Here is a 12,991-nt window from a genome sequence, read left to right as displayed (position 1 = left end):
TTATTATTATTATTATTATTATTATTATTATTATTATTATTATTATTATTATTATTATAATGACATCCACTATGCTTATAACAACAATAATATACGAAAGACCAGCTATATATACAAGTCATGTTTTAAACGTCTCTTAAAGACACATGACACCTTTGGTAATTGTCAAAGACCAGTCTTCTCACTTGGTGTATCTCAACATATGCATAAAATAACAAACCTGTAAAAATTTGAACTCAATTGGCCAACAAAGTTGCGAGATAATAATGGAAGAAAATAAACGAAGTTGTGTGCTTTCAGATGCTTGATTTCGGGACCTCAAAATCTAATTCTAAAGTTTCGAAATCAAATTCGTGGAATGTTACTTCTTTCTCGAAAACTATGTCACTTTAGAGGGAGCCGTTTCTCACAATGTTTTATACTATAGGTTTTCTCGGTCAAATTCGGCAAATGAGCAGTCAATTTCATTTTCATGCGTTCGAATTAAAGCTGTTTTGCCTCTCAAGTTGTTACTGCGTTTCAAATTCAGAATTCGGCCATTCAATTCCGTTTTGAATCGAGTCAAATTCCTTTAGCACTCTGTTCAATTTAGCGTAGCGTCATTCTTTTTCGTGACCCACACGCCTCAAGAAGCGTCTGCGAATTGAATGCTGCTTTGATGAGTTGTTAAATTGAATGATTATTTTGTTAAATCGAAAACGAAATTGAATGACCCTTTTTAGTAGCATTCTATTCCGCGCGAAATAGAATAGCTTGGTGGTTAAATTGGCTGCTTATTTGCCGAAATCGACCGAGAAAACCTATATCAACAACACCCCATTGCTTGTTACCAAAAAAGTTTTTATGCTAACAATTATTTTGAGTAGTTACCAATAGTGTCCACTGCCTTTAAAGACTTCAGTAAAAACTTGATTACATAACAATAAACCAGCCGTGCGTGACCCCGGGCGGGCGCACATCAACTGAATGTTGACTTGCTGGCATTTTAGTCGTATCCTGAATGTGAACCCGAGCTGCTGCGTGTTTGTTCCCTCCCAGGCCGAGGTTCGACTTCACACACTGCCTGCTGTGTGATGTGGTAAATATAGAAAGAGTTTTAACTATTTGTTTTTAAATAAAGATTTGAACTATGCAAGTATCATGAGAGAAATTCGAATATCTTTGAAAACATTCGGGTGGCCACATAATTTATACGTAAAGGAAATACAAAATGGCGCACATATCAATGTTTCAACCGGGATATGTACGGAGTTTAGGGCATTCACATGGGCACTCTGATGGGGCCCGGCTGAGCGCTTTTCCCTACCAAGTGGCACGGCCGTTTGGGTCACGCCCTAAGGAGGGTGAAGCAGGCATGCTGGGCGAGGGGAAATGGGGTCGTGTGGGCCCCGTTGGGCACTTGCACTGGGATGAGAGGTACGAGAGCCCTCCCGGAAGATACCAATAGTTATGCTACTTGCACGGTTATCCACGATGAATCGTCTGCTCATAGGTGAGAAGGTGGAATGTAGGCCTTCTGATACTTATGTGTTTTGGGGGCAAAATTTTGACCATTACAAACTGTTATTTTCCTCTCTCTTTTCTCTGGATGTATGTATGCGGTAACCCTTCTTCTAAGGTAAGAGAACAATTCAGTGAAATAGAAGTTGATTGAGGACGGACAAAGCGGTGGCGACGTGCGGAAAATGATCCGTTTTTCCTTTCATTCGATCCGTTTTTCCTTTCATTCTAATGGATGTTAAAGGTCATGGGTTCGAATTCGAATCCCAGCCGAGTAATATGCAGTGATTATGCTGTATACTCGGTGAAACACTGAGTATATAGTGCTAACACACATCGGTGTATGGGTAAAAACCAAAATTTATATTCTTTATCCCCGATGCAAATTTAACATCTATTACATGTGATTTTGTTCACAGAACTCGGGAAAGTACCGAGTATACAGTGTAAACACTCATCGGTGTATATGGGTAAAATCAAAATGAATATAGTTTTTCATTCGTTATGAAACAATTATTAGGTCTATCTAAATTGTCTCGAATGTGATATTCATTATTTCGGTAAAAACTCGTAAAAAAGTGGTGGCAGGATATTTCATGGTTTTGGGTTCATTTTGTTTTGCTTGGTAGTAAGATTGTTTGGTAGATTCAGGCCAAGTCTGCTGACAAACTATTTACAGACGATGCTGGATGAAGGGGCGCTTGCACGCCGGTTTTAGTTGATTTTGTCCCCGGTCGGTGTCTTCTTTATAAACGTAATGTTAGTTTGCAATTTGTCGTAAACCTATACCCAGTTATTCAGTACACAGATTTTGTGTATCAGGGTACACTGAGGTTTACTAACAAAATTCGCTTTTGTTTTATTTTGGGATGTTTTATTTCTGAGGAGTTTGGTGACCAATTGAGCTGAAATTTTCACAGGTTTGTTATTTTATGCATATGTTGAGATACACCAAGTGAGAAGAGTGGTCTTTGACAATTACCAATAGTGTCCACTGTCTTTAATGATGAGTTACTGAAGCCAATATTTTAACCAAAGTCAACACCCAAATGCTAGCCTGACATTTAAACCTCATCAGAAAGTAAAGTACATCTCAGCAAAAAACGGCACAATATTTTTAAGGTATCCAGATTTGATCAGAAATTAAGACAGGTGATCAATTTTAAACATAAACTGTGGTGAAGATCCATTTGACCCAAATTTTAAAGAAGTTGCAAGCGGTATGCCTTATCAAAGCATTTGAGTCAATTTGTAAAAAAAAGAATTTAAAAAAATTAAAATGGGACTTTTTGATTTAAAGTAAATTATTACAAAAGCTTTTTACGACCATGCCTAAAATAAATCATGACAAAGAAAACAACAATTCCAATCAATGTACTATGTATGCAGCTTTTAATGTGTAGATTTTGTTGCAAAATTCATTAAATCTGCTTTTATTTGTACAGTTATTCAGTGGTGAGTTTTATATACATACACAAAAGACACATTATTTAAAGGCATCACAAAAACATATGAAAACGCAGCTTATCTAAGCCCGCAGGGCATCTAAGGTGCTAATTTGTTTTACGACAGGCATGTTTTTAAAGGCAGTGGACACTATTGGTAATTGTCAAAGACTAGCCTTCACAGTTGGTGTATCTCAACATATGCATAAAATAACAAACCTGTGAAAATTTGAACTCAATGGGTCATCGAAGTTGCGAGATAATAATGAAAAAAAAAATAACCCTTGTCACACGAAGTTGTGTGCGTTTAGATGGTTGATTTCGAGACCTCAAGTTCTAAACTTGAGGTCTCGAAATCAAATTCGTGGAAAATTACTTCTTTCTCCAAAACTATGGCACTTCAGAGGGAGCGGTTTCTCACAATGTTTTATACCACCAACCTCTCCCCATTACTTGTTACTAAGAAAGGTTTTATGCGAATAATTATTTCGAGTAATTACCAATAGTGTCCACTGCCTTTAAATAAAAAAATTATGAGTTTGATTGTAGTAATGCACCTTGTAAGGGTTTATAAGGTTCCGTGGCGCAATCTGCAGCCAACCATGCAAAACACACAGGGGCGAACCCCTTTTCTTAATGATAAGTATGCTTGGTACTAACTATAAATAATAACAACCAGTTCTTCTATAGTGCGTTTTACAATAACCATATCAATGCCCTTTAAATTATAGCCCTGGGGCCAATTTCATAGAGCTGCTAAGCACGAAAAATTTGCTTAGCGCGATATTTCTTCCTTGAAAAAAACAGGTCTACCAACCAAATTTCCATTTCTTGCTTATTACTGGCGTTCAGCTATTGTTTGCTTATCCTGAAAATCACGTGGAAATTTGATTGGTAATTCTGTCTTTATAAAGGCAACAATTTCATGCTAAGCTAATTTTTGTGCTTAGCAGCTCTATGAAATTGGGCCCTGGTCATTGGGCCAATAGCATTCCTTTAATCTTTCTCAGCTCCCTGGGCTTTTTCAAACACAATATCAACCTCTACCCTCTCACCCATAACCCACACTCTGATGACTTAACCAGAACATGAATTCAACGCTCTAAACTACTCCGCCATGCACCCTATTTGTGCATAACACAACATGCAGGACCTTTGGCTTTACGTCCATCTGAGGGACAAAGCAGTTACGGTCAAGTGTCTTGCTCAAGAACACAAGTGCCATGACTGGTGCCTGAACTCACACCCTGACAACACCATAACTTGAGTCAGGTGACTAGACCACTCAGCCATAACACTCTAAGCACAATATAACTACAAGTAAACATATACGAGTAATATTTACATTTGATAAAACATGGCATAGCCTGGATTGGTTAAACCCAATAAACACATTAATTTTTGGCTTTGGGAAAGTAAAGATAAGAACACTTAATTTGTCCATGCCAAAAACACTTTAAAAACTTATTGCAGTTAAAAACAAAGCTGGTATAATGCGGATATAAGAAACACTATAAAATCAAATGCATTTAGTTTGAGTTAGCATCAATAAGTGCAACTAAAACTAAAAAGACCTTCACAAGCAATGTGTGGTATCTAGGAGCCTTCACGTCAATAGACCGTATTGAATAACCCCCGTTTTGCTATGAAAGTCGCCATCTTGTAGGGTAAACCGTATGCGCGTCCAAACGCATACACATACATGTATGAAGCACGCAGCATTCCCGGTTTGATTTCTACATACACACACACACACGCACAGACGCCATGTTGTAGGGCAAATATTTGAGCGGTGATGTCATATTCAATGCGGTCTATAACGATATCTCAGGCTCATGGGCTCTTTAATCCCTGGTTTTCTTTCAACTTTACGATTTTCCAATGGTCGTGCCCTTTGCAAAAGGAACATTGCCTTCCCCCTCAAAAGTGAAATTCCCGGCCAGTGTTTGGACATAAATACAGCACTCTTATCTGTCCAGATTTGCTATTTATTGTTTTCTTTAAGAGGCGAGTATAGTTTGCAAGAAGTTTTCCCAATGAAACACTTCTTTTGTACACCACCTTTAGATAAAGAGTGCTGTAAAACATTGAGTCGTTAACCATCGGTTCTTTTCAGAACTAACACTACCCAAAAGAGATTTTCACATGGTGTTACTGCAAAGCTCTTTTAGTTATACTTCATCCATGCAAAGTTTCAAATCCTACTTAAAAAAATAAACTTAACTCTTACTTTGAGATAAAGTAATTTTGTCCAAGATATACAAAACAAATTCCCTGATCTCTCATCCCACTTCAAATAAAAACTTTGCGATTAAAAAACAAATCTAAACCTGCATCTTATGCAGTTTTTTTTTTAGCATTAAGTTTAAAATGTACAGTGCACAAATAATAGAACGTATTGAATAACTCTTTTTTTGCTATGAAAGTCCCATCTTGTAGGGCAAACCGTATGCGCATCTTAACGCAAACATCAATGAAGCATGCAGCACGCAGCAGTCCCGGTTGGATTTCTACATGGCACACGTACACCCACCCTCACGCACAGGCTCACAAAAGCCATGTTGCAGGGTAGATTTGAATGGTGACGTCATATTCAATACAGTCTACAGGGTAATTTACTGTACGGAATAACGGTATCTAGCGATGATTTGGTCAAAATATAAAAAACGATAATTTAAAAGATATATGGCTGATAATCACACAATATTTACTTTAGGTAATAACTTTATCAGGACAAAGCACGGTGCATACATATTTAAATGTTTACCTTGACTTTATTACAAAACCATTGCTTATAATTTGTCAGAGTCATAACTAGTATTTTTCAACATATTTTCTAATATTGTTTTAAAATAAAAGCAAGCTGTCAAACTGAAAAGAATGTTTTCAAAATCACTGATAAGAATTTTCAAAAATCATTGCTAATCTTTTTTTTTCAGTCATTGCTAATCATTTTCCAGAATAACAATTTTTCCACAACCATTGCTGATCATTTTTCAAAATCATTGCTAGTCATTTCTCAAAAAAAAATCTAATAATTTTTGCTAATCATTGCTATTTTTGGCTAATCATTGCACCTTTTACTTTGAAGCTGCTAATCCATCCACCTCCTCCTCGTCCCCTCCTAGAGCCCTCCAGAAAGCCACAGCGACCTGCTCCGCATACTTCTTCCTGTCATCCCCAGTCATGGCTGACGCTCTCTCTGAAACATGTAACCAAAATGTCTATCATAAACATTTCACTAGCAATGACAGCCATTTGTTAAAATTGCTTGTTCAGCTCGTTTCATACTCCAAGCGAATTTTCTTGCATCACAACTGGAAAAACAGCATACTCGACAAAATTTGCCTTATTCTACCAAATTTTTGTTCAAAATTGAAACTGCGATGGCCCAATGGACAAATATCTTTCTCATGACATACTCTGACTTTGTGCCAAAGCCCAAGTTGCTAACTTCAAAGGCTAGGCACAATGCCCCTAAATATTCCCCTATCTGACCCCACTACTAAAACAATTCCTGTGCTTAATCACTATGCTAATTCTAACAATAAAGATTGTTTGAAGCACACATCTGACATTTGTAACTGTCAAAGACCAGTATCTGCACTTTGTTTGACCAATAAACTTTTGAAAATTTAAGCTGAAATGATCACGAGTCACAAGAAAATAGTAAAAAAGCCTTTACACTGTTTTCAAATATCAGATTTTAGACTCCAGAGATCAAACAAAAATGTTTTAGTCACTGCTAATAATCTATAGCAATTCAGGCAAATAGATTTCAATTGAATTTTTGTAGTTTGTAGTTTGCCAGGTTTTATACATGTAGTTGTGAATCGCATTACTTCAGAACCAATGTGCCATGATGGTTGCCGGTGTTGCATTGACTCAGATTTCACCCAGAATCCTTTGCACGCCTATCATGGACATTGGGACATGCAGAATGGGCTTTAGACCTTTATCATGATGCATCCATCTTGGTCGTGTTCCCTGTATCAAACAGCAGTAATGCATGTTAAAATCCACTGCTAAGAAAGGAACCAGACTATTTTTTTCTTCCAGCCTCAGTTTGGTTACAATGGTTTGAATGGTAGAAAATCAAGATGGCCACACCATGATAAAGGTCTATTGAACAAACTGTAGGACTTCCTCTAGTTTGGCTCACCTTTCATGGCCGCCATTTTTGAGAATAATTCCTCAAAGGATTCACCCCCTGGGTCTTCGCTGCCAATCGCTCTGAAGAGTTGCGTATCATCGTTCAGTAGACTATCTGTATAGGAAAAGAAAGAAATTCATCTTAGAGTGAGATAGGGGTGCAAGGAGTACTGTTCATCCGTTTCTTAGCTTTGATTGATCAAAGAAGAATTTACTAAAACGGGAATTGAAGCTGTGACCTTAAAATCAACATGCTGGGGCCCTACCAACTGAGCCACATGACTTTAATAATAATAATATAATAACTACGAAAACTTATATAGCGCCAAAGTCCGCCTAAAAGATGCTCAAGGCGCTTCACAGAGAAACAATTTAAAAAGCAAAGGCTTTAATGTTGTCGATCGCCTTATTTTGTCAATATCTTTGTATGGGGTGCTTGTCAGAAGCCATTCAACTTGTAACTGTCGTACAAGAGAGTGTTTGGGAGCATGGCCGGACCAGACTGACGATGCCTTTGAACAAAATAAGACAAGAAGGCGTGACAGATTTTACCTTTTGAGGTCGAGTCCAAAATGTTGAAAATGGAGGACTTTGTTTTTCAGGTTTGCGGCTGGATTTGGCTATGGCCGGATTGCTAAAAATTCAAATTGTTCAATGTCGGCAGAGTGGACAGAGGCCAAGGGGCGTGGTGGAAACCGCTTGATTCGTCCAATATAAGACCTGCAGACTTACCTATTCTTCCATGTGTTGATGTCGTCCCTCTTCCCTTTTCCGCTGCATTTTCCGCAGCTGAACTCGTTACACCACTAGCAGCAACAGCGTCAAGTCCATTTTGAGATGATGACGTCACAGTCTGTGCGATGTTTTCTTCGCCTGAAGATGTCTCTGTATTTATTCTGAAGTGTGTGTTGGCGGAGTCCCCTGGTTGGACGTCAGCGTCGGGTAAAGAGTTTAGTGATAAATTGTCATCGGAAACTCGTCTATTCCCTGCCAGCATTTCAGACTGTAACATACTGAAGATTCCTCTGCTTTCTAGCATACAAAAGAAGAAGAAGATAATTTGCACATTAGACCTCTAAAGAGTGCCATTGTTCATCAAACTGTGGGGTTCGTATTAGGGGATATTCTTTGCGGCAGGACGGCTTTGTAGAGGTGCTGGTCACCTGTTCCTTCTCGCCACTCACTGGCTTGGTATTTTAGCTTCTTTGAATCTTTATGTATCAATTTGTATATTTTTATGCCAGTGTAAAGTCTAAACTAAACCTCAATGTGTAAAACGCGCCCGACATGTCCGTTCCAGTCAATATAAAAGACATCAACAGTACTGACACACAACTGTAATAAATTTTCATCAACAGCAAGACAAGCTTTTTTGTTTTGCTTGTTAACAGTTGTTTGTAAATAAAACTTCACAGATTTTACTACAAACAATTCTCGATGAAGTAGCTGTACTGTTAAGTTAATATTAAGGAAAAACTCACAATATTAAAAAGGTTGCATGATAAAATCCCATTCTAGTAAATTTGTCTCTGTTGTATCATCAAGACAATTTGAGTGTGATTCCTGGTGATAAAAAAATATTGACATATTAGGGAGACTGCCAACATTAGGGTTAGATACCTCAGTTCGTAGAGCGCTGGCACATTAACCAGGAGTTTCAGGTTCAAATCCTGTTCTAATAATTTTTTGGGGGGTTCAATCACCGGTCCTATTCAGAACCAACATTACTCATAACAGTTTCTATCGTGAACCTCACCGTATTTCTTGGTTCACCGAAAAATTAATTTACTTTTTATCCAGGCAGTTTCCCTTGTGGTGCAAAACATGAGATTTGCTGCCGCTTCACATGTTGTATTGTAAAATATTGTAAATTTTTTACTTTTTTGCCACAACTCATTCAAATAAATCTTGGGTGAGACAACATAAAACCATTTCGATTCTATGAAATAAGATATTTTTACCTTTCAACTCCAAGTTTGACCATGTGTGAGCATGAAGGGACGCGATGATTCGTTTCATTCCAGTAATGTCATCTATAAACAACAACAACATCAACAAGATTATCGATAGATCCATTTACAATTTATTTCTAAGGAGATCCTTTATTTCTGTATGATCATCACCAAAAGCCAAGACTTGGTTAAAATTCCCAAGGCCCACCTGCCCAAATACTATCCTCCAATCTTATGTCACTTCACACCAACATGTTCGGACTTGGATAAGACTGGTAAGCCTGGCCCAGTGATAATCAATTGTTCTTTGGGCCTACAGTCCTCAGTCCTCCACTATCCTCCACTCTATGGTCACTCATCGCCTGTATGCTCCGACTTGGATAAGATTTGCTTTGCACAGTGTTGTAGCAATTGTTAATTATATAATAATAATTTGGGGGCTAACCATCCTTACTCGCAGCTAAGAGCTGAATTGCGAAGGACACAGCTACAACGTGCTCGAGAAGCAGGCATGCAAGGGCGCCTTTGGCTGCCAGCCACATCAACCCATTATGACCACGGAGCACAGCCAAGATCGAAAGTGTTTGATTTTTCCCGAGCGAGGAAAACCGGATAGTCTGGAAAACCCTTGTGGCACAGCAGAGAACCAACGCACAACTCAACTCACATATGGCCCTGGCCGGGAATCGAACCGGGGTCACCTTGGTGAGAGGCGAGCGCTTTGCGCACAAGCCAACCAGGCCACCTATTGGGCCTACAGTCCTCAATCGTCCACTATCCTCCACTCTTGTGTTACTTCATTTCAGGGTGGATAAGATTGGTATGCTTGGCCCATTGATAAGTTATTTGTGCATACTGTTCACTACCATCAGACAATTTCATGAAGTGATGATTTGGGAGGATTATAGTGTTAAAGAGTCCCTTTTACACACATTTTCTGGAGAAAGTGTGTTCATATTTCCTGTTCTGAAACTTTGAATGTGCACAGATCACTAATAACTTGAAAAAGGAAAGACTCAATAGAGGGCGCTATTTACATTCATCTTCATCTTCATCAGCATCTTCTTCAGCTTGCTCCAGCTCTACCAACTCAAACGAGTTGTCTAAACACCAAAGCTGAGCTTCATGTCGAGAAACCTCTGTGAAAAAAAAGAAACACAAGAAAAAAGGGGAGACAAGATGAGAAATAGAAATGAAGAATTCTCTTAAATTTGTTCATGTGATATAAAACTTGAGATTATGTGCGAAAGCAGAGGCTGATCCATAGAAAGGTTGAGACTACTAACATCGAACATAGGGGCTAGATGGCTCAGTTGTTAGAGCACTGTTGTGTTTCACTTAAAAAGAAACTAGACTAATGTAAGATGGAAATGAAACTCATGTTGGGAAACTGAATTATAGTTTCAACTCATTTTTATAGAAAGGTTTCTTACCTCGGTAAATCAATGAACACCTAAAATAAATACATGTAGTGCAACCTGCACCAGTTCAATAGGCACAGGGTAGTAAACAGGGAGTAAACAATGAGGTCGTAGTGGGTTTTCAAAGCTACAGAAAGGGCTTTACAACAGCACGGACAAGTGTCTCATTTAGTTTCCCTTGTGGTGTATTACTTGACAAATAAAAACTGTTACTTGTTTTCCACTATATTCATATCCTGGGCCCAATTTCATAGAGCTGCTTAAGCACAAAATTTTGCTTTTAAAAGCCAAAAAATCCTTGCTTAGTAAAATCAGATTACCGGCCAAGACTCCACTCAATTGTTATGCTAAGTAGACAACAGCTAAATACCAGTCACAAGCAGTGTATATGGCACAACATTTTTGCCAGTAACATGTGCAAAATAAGCGAGCTATTTTCGTGCTTAAGCAATTTTTTTTGCTTAAGCAGCTCTATGAAATTGGCCCCTGGTCATCCTGTCTTTTCAAGGGTGAATGTGTGTATTTTACCTGCACTTGCTGTGAACTGCTGGCAAGCAAGAATCCGAGTAGAAGGAGAGAGCTGGTTGATGAAGGGCATCCATTGTTTAACTGCCTCGAAACTGCTCGCCTGTGGTCGGAAACAATGAATGAATTGTTAAAAGAAATCTTGATTTATTTTGTTGGTTTCTTCCCACTGGGTCTTATTTTATAGAGCTCCATAAAGACACTAGACACGCCTGGTAATTGTCAAAGACCAGTTTTCTCACTTGGTGTATCCCAACCCAACATATGTATCAAATAATAAACCTGTGAAAATTTGGGCTTAAATGCTCATCAAAGTCGCAAGAGAATAATGAAAGCAAAAACACCTTTTTGATCGAGAGTAATGATCAAGAGTAAGTTTGGTGTTCCAAAGAAATACCTTGTCGTCAAATACAATTATGACTGCTTCGAGTCTCTCAGCAAACTCAGCGTCTCCTATAGTCTTTGCTGGTGTACTGCATAGCTGTACATTTGCTGTGTAGTATTTATTCTCTATGGACCAGGGGTATCCAACGATGCCGTCTGTGACTTGCTGCTCTGGGGGGAGTTCATCTTGTCCAAGTATTTCTGTAAAAATTTAAATTAACACACCTCTGTGAAATATCACCAGCTTTGTCTGTCAACTTTATAAAAAAAATCTTTAACGTTTACTTAATGATGTTTCAGGTGGTCAGAAAGGTTCTTTTGCAAAACACCGTTTACAATTTCCCATAAACAATAACTTTAATAAGCCCATAAATATTGTTGGTCTGCTGACTTTACGCCTAGTTTCCTGTGTCAACCATTGTTGAGAGTAGTTGCGATAATCGTAACCCTCCTCCCGACGGCCGCCCAGGACGGAGCCGTCGGGAGGAGGGTTACGATTATCGCAACTAGTATGGGCAAGATCCATGTTTTCGTAGGCAGTTTTTTAAAACAATTTTTTCTTCACAGCACAGCAAGAAGTCAAGTTGATTATTTCTAATTAATAATAAAACATGGCGGCGCCCAAGAACATGTCATAATAAATGTAATTTTTGTACACGTTTTTTTGGACCAATTTTCAAATCATCACATCTGGACAAAGTCATCATTTAGTAAGCCCTGTGATGTGTTATAGTAATTCCACAAATGTAAGGAATAAAATGAGGTATGTTGGAGTAGTATAGGACTTTTTTAAATGGGAGAAATTTGCAATCAAACTACCTCGCATTTTGCGACCTTTGAAAACTTAGCGTTTAAGACATGTATCGAAGGTGGGCTGTAATGGTGACATTGATGAGACCGATGTTAAAAGCGGAGCCATTAATAGCTCAACAAGGTGAGCTAACAATCCCCCCTACTACTTACTACTAGTTACTCTAGCTATACCTATAATTAGACAGACTAATCTATGATGAATGAACAAGACTCAAGAGCATGATTAACCATAAAAGCTTCCAACTGTTTACATGCTACATAAGCTACAAACCACATCAGAGCCTCTAACCTCAAAATAATAGTTCAGATTCACTTATGAACCAAAGCAGGAGTAAAACTTACGTGAAATAATGACAGCAGGATCCAACGAACAGCAACTTGCTACCAGAGCACAGGGCGCCGCCATCTTTAAATGTACCCAGAAGCCTTTGCGCTAAACCAAAAGTTCATTGACCGCGCCCAGCTCACTTTTCCTTCCGTGTTGAATATTTTAAAGGAAACGTTGCCTTGGATCGGTCGAGTTGGTCTTTGAAAAGCGTTTGTAACCGTTTGTTATAAAAATGCATATGGGTAGAAAGATGTTATAAAAAAGTAGAATACAATGATCTACACAAATATGCCTTGAAATTGCGTGGTTTTATTTTTACCTCGTCGACTATAACACGGTCGGCCACTGAGTCAGATTTTTGACCCCATAAAAGTTCAACAAAAAATGAGGTTCAAATTTAGATACATTTTTAACACGTAGGATGGTAAGGATATTGGTATTAGTTGATTTGATAGCTACATGCTATTTGAG

General features: G+C 38.3%; 1 protein-coding gene across 1 annotated transcript; it reads right to left on the bottom strand.

Annotated features, from left to right (window-relative positions):
- Positions 1–56: 56 nt before the first annotated feature.
- LOC139941813 (alpha- and gamma-adaptin-binding protein p34-like) lies at positions 57–12,604 on the bottom strand. Its single transcript, XM_071938435.1, has 8 exons — positions 12,535–12,604; positions 11,393–11,580; positions 10,999–11,098; positions 10,087–10,188; positions 9,059–9,130; positions 7,830–8,129; positions 7,108–7,212; positions 57–6,147 (listed from the first exon to the last, which is right to left on the bottom strand). Exons 1-8 carry the CDS (start codon positions 12,596–12,598, stop codon positions 6,026–6,028), a joined length of 1,053 nt encoding a protein of 350 aa, XP_071794536.1. The 5' UTR covers positions 12,599–12,604; the 3' UTR covers positions 57–6,025.
- Positions 12,605–12,991: the final 387 nt, after the last annotated feature.

This window comes from Asterias amurensis, chromosome 9, assembly GCF_032118995.1.
Source record: "Asterias amurensis chromosome 9, ASM3211899v1".
Taxonomy (NCBI): domain Eukaryota; kingdom Metazoa; phylum Echinodermata; class Asteroidea; order Forcipulatida; family Asteriidae; genus Asterias; species Asterias amurensis.
Note: the sequence above shows the minus strand (reverse complement) of the source record. Positions and strands in the feature narration are given on the sequence as shown.

Bases quoted from the DNA above. Each gene is read 5' to 3' on its own strand.
- LOC139941813 (XM_071938435.1), bottom strand. From the start codon at position 12,598: ATGGCGGCGCCCTGTGCTCTGGTAGCAAGTTGCTGTTCGTTGGATCCT. The intron at 10,189-10,998 runs GTAAAATACACA...TTTTTTTCACAG, and splicing joins GCAGTTCACAGCAAGTGCAG to AGGTTTCTCGACATGAAGCT. The intron at 6,148-7,107 runs GTGAGCCAAACT...TACATGTTTCAG, and splicing joins AAAAATGGCGGCCATGAAAG to AGAGAGCGTCAGCCATGACT.